The following is a 14,378-nucleotide window of genomic DNA, read 5'->3' as shown; positions in this document are numbered from 1 at the left end:
ATCTATCATTTCAGCCGCGCTCTGCAGGAATCAGAAAAATACTCAGACCCCGGAGGAGGAATCAGTATCAGCAGTTTAACACTTTAAAATCCCTTTGAAATTCTGCGAGAAAAAAAACTGTCTGAACAAATGTATTTTTATGAGTAATTCACTGAAAACGTTCATGTTCATAATTAAGTAAACTTTAGAATTCCTAATGTGGAAATGTAGTTAGAACAAATGAACTTGTTTGGGTTATTAATTTAAAAATGTGTGTTCATAATTATGGGAACTTTGGCAATTTTTTGATTAAAAAACAGCTATTTGGTGATTCTTTTTTCTTTTACAAAGTTAAAAGATTTTAAAAAACCTTTTGGTGACTTGTCTCTAAAAAGGTTTGGTGATTTTAGACTTTATTAAAAAATTTTGGGTGATTTTCTTTTCCATTATTTTTTTTTGCATTTCCCCCCTCTAAAATGTATTTATTTATGTATTTATTTTTGGTATTTTCCTGTGAAAACCTGTGGAATTTCTTTTAAATAATGTGGAAACTTAGTTGGAACAAATGAACTTGTATGGGTTATTAAGTTAAAAATGTGTATTCATAATTCTAGAAGTATTTATTATTTATTATTATTTATTGATTCCACATAAAAAAATGTTTTTTTACATTATTTAAAAGGTATTTTATATTTGTTACCATAATTATGAACACACATTGATAACCAGTAAACTTTAAATTGGTCCAACAAATAGTTCCACATTATTTATCCTTCTCCTAAAACTTTCAATCCCAAAGTGTTAAGAGGAAGATGTGGTGTGCACACGCATCACTTCCTGCTGTCAGCACAGAATCTCATGCAGGAACATGGTGACTAAATAATGAATAAAAACTGGTAGATCTAATACACACTTTCAAATCCCATCTGTATAAACTCTGATCAAAAATGAAAATAAGAAGCTCAATCACGTGAGACTGTTTAAAGTGCTCTTTCTGCAGCTCTGAACTCCAAATCCTCTGAATTCGCCTTTTGAATGACTCCTCCAAAGTGACAACAAACCAGATCTGACAATCATTGATTTTCTGCCGCTCTGATGAAAATGCGCCGCTCTCCTCCAACAGACACAAAATCTTTCACCTTCCAGTCAATCGCAAATCAAAGGCTCATCCTGACGCATCCTTTCACCGGCTCGGTAATGAGATTGAGTCGACGCACGGTGGAGCGGAAGCCGCCCTCGCCGAGCGGAGCTCCGCATCCACGCCAACAATCTTCCCACATGTTGTAATGAAGCGAGTGAAGCAGACGCAGGCTCGTGTTCTGCACAAACACAGCCGCAATGATCCGGCAGTCACGCAGAAACACTCTGTACGAGCATGCATGCACGCCTCCTCTGTAACTAACCAATTAGTTCCTTATATAACCTGAACACAAACCTCCAGCTCTCACACACATACACACACACACACACACAGACATGATATCCAAACAATTGATTTTTTTTTGCAGACAAATGTTCTCCTCAGAGAGTCGACTGCACAGCGCACCATCACTTCACGTGCATGTCAGTGAAAACACAAACACTTCACACACATCGCCAATGTGGACGTTTGTGCCAAATTTAAAGAAATTCACATTTGACAATGTAATCAAGAATGAGACTGAGCCAAGGTCACAGTAGGCGGGTTTCCATTAACCCTCAAATTGCGCAAATTGATATTGTGAATATAAAACATGCCTAATAGAAATAAGTCAATTTCGAAAAACTCCCATTTATCACAAAGTTTTTACAAAACCAAAGTCTTGGTAAATGATCAGCAAATTTTTTCCTTTAAATGTTTGGGTGATTTTTAAAAACTTTTGCCTTTCCCCAACTATTAATTTTTTTCAATAATATTTTAAAACTTTTTTTTTTAACCTTTAAAATTTTTTGGCGATTGTTTTTTATTAAAAAAAGAGAAGCTTTTGGGTGATTCATTTTTCTTTGAAAAAAGTTCAGTGATTTTGCACTTTTTTTCTTAAAAAAATTGGTTTTTCCCCCCCTCTTTCTTGAAAAAAAAAAAGAAAACACAAAAGAAAACATGCCTTCCAAACCTGCCGGCATACCAAAATAAAAATAAACACCATTTAAAAAAAAAAAAGAAAGTAGAAATTATTGTTGGATTGGATTTTAAAATCCTTGAACACATCATGCGTTATTATACAGGTTTATGAAACAAAACTCCATGACCTTTTCAAAATCTATGGGGTATATTTAATTCTCCAAAAATTTTTCCAGGCTTGGAAATTTTTCTATTTACAAATTCCATAACTTTTTGCACATTTCCAGGTTTTTCAGGACCGAATGAACCCTGTCGTGGTGACTGAGTTGTGCAGCTGAAGTGTCTGCAGCGTGGAGCTCCTCTGAGCACTGAACTGAACCAAAGCCGGTGAACAGACTTTAGTTAACGCGTCTGATGACGACGGGTCACCTTTACGTCTGAAGGAGCTCGCCGACGTGTCGGCGCTCTGCACCGTAAACGACCTCTGGTGCTCATGCACACGAATAAACGGCTGAACTCGCTCTGCTCGGCTGTGCAGACACACGGAGCTGCTGGCTGTCACACATCAGCGTCTGTGTTCAGTACTTTTTCCTTTTTAAGATTCGCTTTTGGCTTTTGCCGTCATTGATAGATTGATATTTATTGATTGATGTTTTAAGGATTTTAGGACGTTTTGAAGATTTTAGGTTGTATCTAAGATTTCAGGTAGTTTTTAGGATTTTAGAATGTTTCTAGGATTTAAAAGGTTGTTTCTTGGATTTTAGGACATTTCTAGGATTTCAGGACGTTTCCGGGATTTTAGGACATTTTTAAGATTTTAGGACATTTCTAGGGTTTAAGGATATTTCTTGGATTTTAAGACATTTCTATGATTTAAGGACATTAGGATTTTAAGACCTTTCCTTTCTAGGATTTTAGGACGTTCCAAGAATTTTTTAGGATGGTTTTACGAATAAGAATGTTTCTAGGATTTTATGACATTTCTTTTTTATTTTTCTAAAGATTATTTTTTGGCTCATCTTTTCTTCATTTGACAGGACAGCATGAAAGGGGGTGAGAGGGTGGACGACATACAGCAAAAGGCTGCAGGTTGGAATCGAACCCGCGGTCGTTGCAGCAGGGACGTAGCCTTTGTTCACGGGGCTCTCGCTCTTCTAGGTGAGCGCCGCGTCAGTCCGGGTTCATGTCCCGTAGCTGGCTCACGTCCTCTCTGTGGCGCTGTAATCGTCTGACGATTAAACAAACTGCAGGTCTTTTTACTGCCTGATCAGTGTTTGGATCTTTGGCTCTCAGATCACACAGCTCTGCACCCAGAGGCAACATGTTGACTTCATTTAGCAAATGACAGAAAAAACATTTTGGGCTGGCAGTCCTTCGTTGAATGAACGCAGCATTGACTCTTTAACTTTTCGCTACGCGCCACAGAGACGCTCTGCACAAAACATCAACACCTGCAGAGCCCATAAAACTCTGGAACCAGACGCAACAGCGACCGCATCACCGCAGACTCATTTTAAAACGTCATGAAGGCAGAAAGAAATCATTTCTGACTGATTTTCAGAATCAAATCTGTCTCCGCCCTCAACAACCACGTTCCAACACAATGTCATGGAAAAGATTTAATTTTTCCTGACTTCTGAACGACCCTTTTCTTTTTCTTGCCCCCCCGCCCCGGTATTTTCCAAACTTAAAAGACTCAAACTCTATCAAACATAATTCCAGTGTTCCACATATGTTGTTACATATAACAGTTTCTGTATATTATTAATAGTGTCATTTTGGTGATCTTTTTTTTTTTAAAAAAAACATATCTTTCAGCAAATAAATAAATAATCAGTCCAAAGTTACGTTTCTATGAAAATTGTCAAAATATTTTGAAGAAAGAACAAATAGCCAAAATTCAAAGAGCTGTTTTCTTAAAAAAAAACAAAAAAAAAAAGATAAAAAAATAAAAAGACTGCATTTCTTTGTGGTTGTTATGTATTTTGTTGCGGTCATTGGGGTTGTTCTGCATCTCACTGTGGTTGTTTTGTGTCATTTTGGGGCTGTTTCGCATGCCTGTGAGGATATCCATGCATGTTAAAAAAAATTAATGCACAAGAAAATTCAATGCTTTTCCCAAAACTTTCCACGATTTTCACTAATTTCATGACTTTTCCAGGCCTGGAAAGTGTGATTGTAAAATGTCATGACTTTTGCTGGTATTCCATGTCCGTGTGGGAACCCTGGTTTTAAAAATGTCGTCAGTAGCGCTCAGTGCTGGTTTGGGTATTTCGGGGTATTTCGGGGATAACAGAGACCCCCTCCAGGATCCTCCGTCCTTCTGTTTCGTGCTTCAGTGACAGCGATGATGTCAGATGCATTATGGATGACACATAAACTGAAACACCCAGGAACACTTTGACGTTGAGCCGTCCCCCCCGTCCACACAATGTGTCTCACGTGTGAGACGAAGAGACGGAGAGAGACGGAGGGCTGTGAGTCCCCCCCGCTGTCCCCCGATCAGCCACAAATCAGTCACTTAAATGTATGCCACCTCCGGACGAGAAAGGAGAAAAGAGACTGATGGTCCATGAAAGAGTGATGTGACAGAAGAGACGAGGAGGACAGACAAGGGGGACAGACGAGGAGGAGGTCCTGGGGGGAGCAGGAGGAGCTGCTTCATCTTAAACTCTGTTCAGGTCTCTTTCTGATTCACTTCATTCTCCATCACCATCCTTTCATCATCCTCTTTCTCCGTCCGCTCCTCACCTCTTCTCAGCGATATAAAGACGTGATTTAAGATCTGATGTTCGTTTCGGGGCCTCACAAACGTCTGAGCACATTCTCTTTCCTGAATTTAAGAAAAAAAACCTAAATGAAGAACAGATGTTCTGCACTTTGGACTCAGACGAAGAAAACGTTCTCTCCTTCATTCTCTCTTTTTTCCTTTTGGCTTTCCGTCTCTCTCCTTCTTTAGCCTCGATTTCAGGGTTCATTACACAATTTAACCAATACTTTTCCAGGACTTTTCCAGGACTTTGGGGGAAATTTTCAAACCATACATTCTCGACCATCGGCAGAGATATGGGGGCATGCAACTTTAAATGGCAGTTTTGTATTTATTTTACTGCCTATTTTTATTTATCTATTTTTTAAATATGTCTCTAAACACCAAAGACACATTTTTAAAAAAAGTTTTGGAATTTAAATGAAAAAATTTGGCAATTATTATTTTTCTTTAAAACAAATTTGAAGTGAAAAAAAAATGTTTCCCTAAAAAATGTTTTGGAAATAGTTAAAAAAGAAATGGTGATTCTTTCGTTCTTTCTTTGTTTTTTTTTTCTTTGTAAGATATTTTGTGATTTTTTTTTTCTCAAACATTTTTGGGTGATTTTTAAAGAAAACATGCCTTCCATGTTTTCAAAACTTTCAGGGTAAATTTGATTTTCCAAAACATTTCCAGACCTGGAAATTGCTATATGCAAATTTCAAGATTTTTCCAGGTTTCTCATGACCGTACGAACCTTGTTATTTACATCTATTTCTTGCTCCTTAGCGTCGTCCTCCCTCCAACTGTCCAACGTCTTTTGTCTCCCCTTGTTTCCTTCGTCCTTTAGTTTGTTCGTACCTCTCTGTCTCTCTGCATATGTCTCTGTCTCTGCGTCTGTCTCTGTCAGGAGGCTGATATTTGAGTCTGGACAGACATTTTGGCCGCACTTTGTCTCTGTCTCTCTCGTTCTGGTCTGTAGATTTCCAGGTCGTCTCTGTCCTGCACGCCAAACATCGCCTCATAAATCAAAGCTCAGCGAGCAGCTCGGAGTTCCTCGCCAGCGTGACGCCACATCGGCACTTCCTGTCTCTCCATCACACACACATCTTACTGGTCTCTGAGGACGTTACAGTGACCTCAAACAACAAACCCCGACGTGAACTCCGACCCCAAACTCCTTAAAGTCAAAGCCAAATTAAAGTAAATTAAAAAATACTTCTAAGAAACTACTATTCCTCACGCCTCATTACACACACACACACACACACACACACACACACACAGTTTGCAGCCCTAGTTGTTATTTCTTTGGCATATCTGATATATTTTGCATCCCTACTTAGAGAGATTGATTTTAATTGAAATTGACATTTTTAAGTTGCCATAACTTCACAATATTGATCAATTAAAATTAGAAGTGATAATCATAAATATAACTAAATATTATATTATATTTTAAAAGAATTATGATTATATTATACTAAATATTTATATTTAGTTTCAGTCATATTTACTTACATTTTAAGGCAATAGGTGTCCTAGGTTCTATTTTTAAGTAAAATCAACGTGGAAAATTTTACAGTGTGTCAGGACGAGAAAATAGTTCCTTTAAGTCCTCCTTCTCCTGCATCCATCCATCTGTCTGTCTACCTGTCCATCCATCCATCTGTCTGTCTACCTGTCCATCCATCCATCTGTGCACCTGTCCGTTCATCCATCTATCCGTCCAGCATCCATCAGTCTTTCTTTGACAGTTCGGCGCTCTGCTCTGCAGCCAAACATCACTTTTCATTTTATGACCCAAACTCTGAGAGGAAAGAAAATCCAGAACTGCAGAGCAGCGATCTGATCTGTGAACTCAATTTTGAGAGAAAAATAATTCATAACAAGGTATTATTTTGTTTTTCAGGTTGTCCAAAAGTCAGAACAACCTGAAACCGTAACGCCTGCAGCCACGGCTCTCACTCACACGGAGGCATAATAAAAAACTAAAAACATAAACAGCTAAAACAGTTTGTGTTTCCGAATCACAGCAGCAATAACACGCAGAGTTTCGGGAACACGTGACGCCACAGGTGAATAATTGGGATGGATGCATGTTGTCGTGGGTGTCAGATATTCATCATGTTGTGCAGATGAGTTATTGATGATTAACGGTGCAGATATGAAACTGGCTGCTTCGTGTTATTGACGGAGTAACAAATGTGTCCGCTGTGACTGCCAGTTGGAGGACTAATAACGTCTTAATGCCGCCGTGTCCGCCCCCTCCGCTCTCACACGGCAATCACAGGCTGAACTCAATAATAAGCCCGAGGCCGTCCAGAGAGGAATTAAGATCCGCAGGAAGTCTCCTGCTGGACGCTCTGATTAGACTTCTGTCCCTCTGAGGGTCGGGACCGGAGACCTTCATCAGCAGCGAGCCTCATCAGGCAGAAAGTAACTGCTGCACCGTTAATGAAGTCTGAGGCCACGCCCACAACGCTGATGTCACTACAGGTGTTCAACTTTTTCTCACTGAATTTTAAAGTTAAACTTCTTTAATTATGTCGATGACGCAGTATTTATGACTAAATCTCCAAACAGACTTCCAACTGATATTTTCATATTCTGAGTTCTCAAAATGATTTTGTTGTGATCATGAGCGGAAATGAACTGTTCTGTCCTCCTGCCACTGCGGCTCAGCGATTCCAAAATCTACCGAAAGAAGAGCATTGTTTTTTTTGGCTGGTTAGGAGAGCAGATCTAGCAGCCGCTGGCATATTTTACCAGCATTTGGCTCATGGCTGGTGCTAATTTCCAACCCTGCAAGTTATGATTCCTTTGAAAAGTCTTCTGATACGAATTTACCACCTACGAGATCAACTTTAACCTGCAAACTCAAAATACAAATAGGACATTATTTTCATACATTACACAGACTGACGGATGGCAAAGCTGAGAAAACACTGTAAAACTTTACATATGTTTGTTTGATACTGTGGTTCTATACCACTTATGTACATGTACATGTATATGTATATGTACATGTATATGTATATGTATATGTATATGTATATGTATATATCGTTGTAAATAGTTTGTCCTGCATGGTCTTTTTATCTGAAATGACTGCTGTTAACTCAGTTTTGTGTTCATACTGAGCACCATGTATGTGTTTAATCAGCTGCAGATTATTTAAAGATTTTTAACATTAGTGACACTAAAAACATGAGCTTTTACTCAAGACAACATTCATTGACGGCTGTAACTGTGTTTTTTGTGTGTTTTTTTTACATTTGTACACTGTCCCCTCTGCCTGTGTGTGTGTGTGTGTGTGTGTGTGTGTGTGTGTGTGTGTGTGTGTCTTACTTGAAGCCAGGTGAGACCGTTGCACAGCTGCCTGACCTCAGCCAGATGCAGTACGGGTCCCGAGAAGACAGACAGCTTCTGCAGAAGAGACACAGAGACACAGAGACACAGAGACACAGAGACACAGAGACAGACAGGTGGTCAGTTCAATTCAATTTTCAAATCCATGTTCTTATTATCTATTATTCTATTAATATCTATTATTGATCCAAGACCAGTATCACAAATTATAATTGGTTTTTTTTTTGCTCCCACTGTACAGTAAATATCAACAAATTAAAAGGTCAATCTAAAAACGGTGATAACAATACAAACAACCAATGTCCAAAAGACAAAACTGATGAAATAAGACAAAATAGTAAGATAAATAATGACAATAAAACAATTGTCCCACCCCAACCCCCATGGGATCCAGACCGATTCCTGACGAAATATTCATTTTACAATATATTTACGGTTAATTGAGACCTCCTTCGCCCCGTGTACCCGCGCTGTCCACAGCTCTAAGTACACGATATCCAGGTTTGTCCAAACTCTGAAACCAGAATTAAGGCCCCTTTGGTTGAGTGCTTCCTAATGTGAGTCAAGTTGCACTTCATCATCCATGAAAACATGGACGCTTCACACACGGAAATCTCTACGATCAATTTATGACGCAAAAGTGGTGAGCGCGTTGTTGGCGAGCAGCCCGTCATCGGGATGATAAACCGCGGCGCAGATTCACTGACGTTTAACCTGAAGCAGTTTACTTTAGTGTTTACAGCTGTTTTAATCGCCTGATTTGTTTGCTTTAGAGAAAAAAAGACCTCTGTGGAGAACTCAGCTACCGATAAAAAAACTCTTTAATGACGTTTTAGCTAAAATCTGCTTTTCACCTCTAGATGTCACTAAATCCCTCTACATTTTAGAAACACTTCACCTTTAACGCTGAATAACGCCATCAGAAATAAAACAAACAGAAAAACAGATCTGCAGATGGTGCAGCGGCTTCATGTCAAACCCCAATTTTTTTTTAACGAGGACTCCGGTGGCGTCTTTTAAATATTTCACAATATTTACGACTGTGTGAAGTGAGCGCAGGTTTTAACTTCAGCCTCAGAGTGTGTCAACACTACAGAGAAATCCCTCTGAGAGCACATTACTGTGGCACACACACACTCACACTCTCACACACACACACACACACACACACACACAGAGCGTATGAATGCAGCAACACTGTTTTTATGGAAACTACAGGAAAAGTGGAATAAGCGCAGCCACCAGCAGCTGATCTGGGAACACCGCAGAGACATAAATCCCACTAACTTACAGAAACATCTCAGAACAACAACAACACCTGATTCACACGCCTCGCCACAAACAGAGGGGAGCGAGTAAACAAGCGTCGGTCCCTTCAGACGTCTTCGCAAACACTTGATGCGCCGGTTTTCCTCGGAGGACTCTGACTGAGAGAATCATGCAAACAGCCTGAAGCTCCGACTCGACGTTTGTTCAGCAGATTTAAAACGTCCGCTGATGACATCAGAGATGACGACGTCATCATCGAGGCATCATGGCGAGGAAGTTTTTTACGCACGTGTCATAACTGCCAATAGACTAATTGATTGATTGATAACTGATCTGCCGTGAGGGCACAGAAACACCACACGCGCTATGAATAATAATCCCGCCAGAGCCGCAGCAGCAGCGGTAACCAGCTGTGGTTCTGATGTGATTATTGATCCAACATCAATAAAAACAAGATTTTTAAACAACGTCTGAGTAAACTGAAAAAGCAGCTGTGAGCTTTAACTCCTGCAGTGAACAGAACACGTTACATGAATCCAAAGCAGAAGCGTTTCTAGGAATTGAGGACATTGCGGGCTCAGCCTAGACCTCTGAAGGAAAAAAAATCTTCAAATTATTTCGAGAAAAAAAAAGATTAAAAGTTTTTTCTTTTCTTTTAAAATTTCTGGATTTTTTTTTCTTTGGAAAATGTTTTTATTTCTGTGAAACTTTTATGTGCTTTGATTTTTTTTCCTTTTTTGTGTTTTTTTCCCTCTATATTAAAGTTTTTGTTACCTTTTTCTGTTTACATTTTTGGTGATTTTTTAAAAATGTTTTGCATTTTTTTTCCCTTAAAACCTTCTTGCACTTATTTTTTTCTATAATTATTTTAATGATTTGTTTTTCTTTTAAAATTTTGGTGATTCTTAATTTTCTTTTTCTTTAAACTTTTGGGTGTTTTTTCCCTCTTGAAATTTCCAGTGGGTGTGCAGATTTTCAGGGTTTTAGTCTCCTCTGCCCTTTTATTGTATTTCTTTATTAAAAACTAATTATTAAGAGAGCTGTGACATTGGCAGCAGGTCCAGGAGGAGACGTGTCGACGCCGGCTGCAGAGAGGAAACGGCGAGAGGAGGTAAAGACAGCGAGCGGAGTGCTGAAGGAGGATATGGCGGCTGAAACGTGACCTCCCGGTCGCTGCTGATGAGGCTTACGGGCCCCTAATCCCGGGATGAGGTGTGCTGCAGCTCCACTCTCTAGAGAGGATTTGGGGATGTATTCAGCCCGTAAGCCTAAAGAAACCGGCCCTATCCGTTTTCTCCCCGTTCCCTTTTTTCCTCTTCTCCATCGTTAAGGAAAAAAACTCAGCCGCCGCTGCTTCTGGCTCCCGGCCAATCAGCTGGATCCAATTTATGACTAAACGATGCTGAGAGCTTCTCCAGGCCTCTGCAACGAGGGGTTAGCATGCTATGGGGTATATGTATTCCCCGGCGGAGCGGAGGAGAAATCCCTCCTTTGGGTCGAGACGCACAGAGCCAACATTCCTCACAGCCCCAAAAATAGATCCCGAAGCTGCGGAGGGGGAACATTAACGGAGGCTGAAACAACGGCTGACTAAACAAAAGGCTGAGGACAAAGAGAGACGCTCGCAGTCTCTGCTCAGACACTTTCAGAGGACGGCAGACGCCACACACCGACCTGTGACCTCTGAGGGCAGCAGGCCATAATACAGTGATGAAATAAAAAAGCCTGTTTCTCAGATCTGGAGAGAGAAAAACTGACGTGATGAGCGTGTTTTCTCCTGCCCGTGCATCAGCTGCTGTTTAAAGGCCGCTGACGTTTGCATGAACATGAAGGACACAAATGTCAAAGTGTCGCTGCACAGCTGGATGAAGATGACGCCGCCAGGGTTCCCACAAAATCTCAAAACTTTTCCATAATTTTTTTTCTTGTCCCGCTTGCCTGCTGTTATTAAAACATGTAGGATTCAAACTCAAACATAATTTTTAGCATCCATTAGCATTTAAGAACCTTTAGAAATGTGGAAATCCAACCATTTCTGATTTTTTTTTTTTTTTTGACAATTTCTGGCAGTGATACATGGTGACATTTTAACGATTCTTAAAGAAAACATGCCTTTCAAATTTTTTTTTAAATAAAAATTGCTGAAGACTTTTAAAGAAAAGGGATTGAAAAAGACAAAAAATCATCCAAGATCTTAAATCTTAAAAAAAACACATTAACAAAATGAATTGCCAAAATAAATTCACTGTGATGTAACATAACCTGTTAAATACTATTATACTATTTACTAGTTTCATGACTTTTCAAGGCCTGGAAAATGTGATTGTGGAATTCCATGACTTTTCCAGGCGTTCCATGACCACGGGAACCCTATTTTCTATTATAACTGGGACATTTATTGTTACTGTTTCAGTTTTTACTGGATTGTTCTGCTGCTCACCGTCCCTCTTAACTCCACAGTTTACCAGGTAAGATACAATCTGTAAATACAAAACTAAAACTTTTCAAATTAAATAAGTCAAACAGCTTCTTCTTCCTGCAGCTGTGAGACGACTCGTGATCACGTGAGCTCTTACACGGAGCTGAGGCAGGAATGTGATCAGAATCAGCTTCCAAAAACACGGCGCTCTGCCTCTAACCGCAGCATTTCATCCGTCTCTCTGACCTGCCAACACCACTAATAACCTCAGAGTGCTTTTTGGGGAAAGTGGGCCCAAACCGACTCTGTGAACCGGGCACATAATAGCACAACAGCTGCTATTTGGTGCCGGCTTTGTTCCAGGAGCCTCTAACAGCATTACGAGCGGACACATTTCTTAAATTGGTAGCTGCAGAGGAAATTGATCTTCCTTTCTGGAGTTACCTGGCGGTGTCAGCGCCGCTTTCTTCCCGAAACGCAGCGAGGGAGAAACCCCAAATTCATGCAGTGCTTGTGGGCTGCAGCGCTGAGTGTGGTCTCAGTCTTCACCCCCAAATCTATGACTTGTTTTTTTTCTGTGATTTTGGACTCATTTCCTGCCGACCTAAACTTTTTCCAAAGATACTTTTCTTCTGTTTTTTTAAGTATTATTTTTGGGAGCTTTTTGCCTTTATTAGGTGGGACAGGAATAGCGTGAAAGCGGGAGAGAGAGGGGATGACATGCAGCAAAGGGCCGTGGGCTGGAATCGAACCTGTGGCTGCTGAGTCAAAGACATAACCTTTGTACATGGGACACCCGCTTCACCAGGTGAGCTACTGGGTGCCACAATCATTTTCTCCTATTTGTGCAAATTTTGCTGATTTATGATAAAATATTTTTTATTATGTTTTTATGTGATTTTATATCCTGAGCCAGTCTCCGTTCAGTCTTCTACCAATTTCTTGCAATCTGTAAGACGTTTCTTGGCCAAGTTGCCTTTTCACTCTCCAAAGAAATCACACCAATCCAAAGTTTAAATACTTGTGAAAAGCATCTGAATGCAGCACAAGAACAGTGATCCAGCTTTCACAGGGTTAATCACGTCAAGAGCTAAAGAAATTCAAAATCCCTACAGATCTACCGGTGGACACTGAGGACACTATTTAGACAGTTAACTGCTGGAGTACGAGACAGAGAGACCTCCTCACCCCCCAGCCCCCTCTTTCTTCCTCCTTTTTTATTTTTCTATTTTTTTAAATTTTTATTTTATAATTATTATTTTTTAAATTAAATTAAATCTTTTATTGATTTATTTTCCCTTCTTTTTCTGTTATTTGTTGTGTTTGTACGTCTGTGCCTGCATGTTGATCCCGGATCTGTAATGTATGTCATTAATTTATTTATTTATTCATCGTTTACTGAAACCACAGCCGACGTGGGAGGTCAGGACGGCGGATGTCAGGAGGGTTAGCGGGATTTTTGTTGAGGTTTTCTCTTTTTCGTTTTTCATTACTGCAGCCGCTCTGGCATAACCTATAGTTAAAAAAACTGAATAAAAACATTTGGAATAAAGAAATCACTACAGATAAGTCAGCCATCGTTCAGTCAGCAGATCATGGATGATGGTAAAATTAGAGCTGTTTGTCACGACCTCCCACCCTGAAGGGGGCGACCTGCTGTTTTCTCACTCTGATGTGTTCATTTACAAAGAACTGTTTCAGCACCGCCGTCTCTGCCGCTCTGCAGGTGACTCACTTCTTGCAGGTGCTGTAGTCGGAGCAGCGGCTCAGCGGCACCCGGATCACACAGCTGGAGAACGCCACGAACAAGGCGTGATGATCCCGATCCAGCTCAAGCCCCAGCACCCTCCTGTCCTCCCCCCGCACGTTACATCTACGAACACACACACACACACACAAAAAAACAGGCCGTCACCATCAGACACTTTCCATTTTGTTTCATTTTGAAATAAGCGCAGCAGACGACCGTCTGAAAATTATACAGAGAGCCGACTGTGAATCCAACTCTGCGCTGATCGACTCTTCAAGCCGTGCAGCCACAAAACAAAAGACGACAGAGGAGGAAAAAAGCATCCCCTCCAGCCGAACAGGCTGATGCAAAGTGTTACAACAGAGCAGAGAGTGGGAGGCCAGGAGTGATGAAGGCAGAACTCAGACACGAGAGCAGAGACAAAGACAGACACGAAAGGAAAGGACGGGGACAGAAAACAAACAAGAGGAAAAGCAATTAACCCCCTTTGGACCCTGAGCTGATTGGCTCCATTTATTTAAAAACATGAGACAAAAGAAGAAATTATCCCCCCAAAAAGTTGCAAGAAATTAGTAAAAAGTACAATAAAATTACCTGAAAATTAGTTTTATAAAAAGGGGGACGATGGAAAAAGTAGAGCTTTCAGCGTGAACACGTTAATCGCTATGACATTATTTTCAGTTTTTTTAAAATCACCTGCAGACATTGATAAACTTTAAGAGGCTGAAACAGGCTGAGCTGATGAATCCAGGGATACCAATCATGACATGCTAGCTCTTCAGGAAGTGGGTAAATAACG

At 40.3% G+C, this 14,378-nt stretch overlaps 1 protein-coding gene across 1 annotated transcript in view; it reads right to left on the bottom strand.

Annotated features, from left to right (window-relative positions):
* Window positions 1–14,378, bottom strand: part of sema6e (sema domain, transmembrane domain (TM), and cytoplasmic domain, (semaphorin) 6E) — a 208,577-nt gene that overhangs the window by 25,170 nt on the left and 169,029 nt on the right. Inside the window, 2 exon segments of the mRNA XM_042489201.1 lie at window positions 8,121–8,198; window positions 13,565–13,702. Of these exon segments, the coding sequence (XP_042345135.1) occupies window positions 8,121–8,198; window positions 13,565–13,702 (216 nt within the window).

Source organism: Plectropomus leopardus, chromosome 7 (assembly GCF_008729295.1).
Source record: "Plectropomus leopardus isolate mb chromosome 7, YSFRI_Pleo_2.0, whole genome shotgun sequence".
NCBI lineage: Eukaryota > Metazoa > Chordata > Actinopteri > Perciformes > Serranidae > Plectropomus > Plectropomus leopardus.
This window is presented reverse-complemented; position numbering and strand designations above follow the sequence as displayed.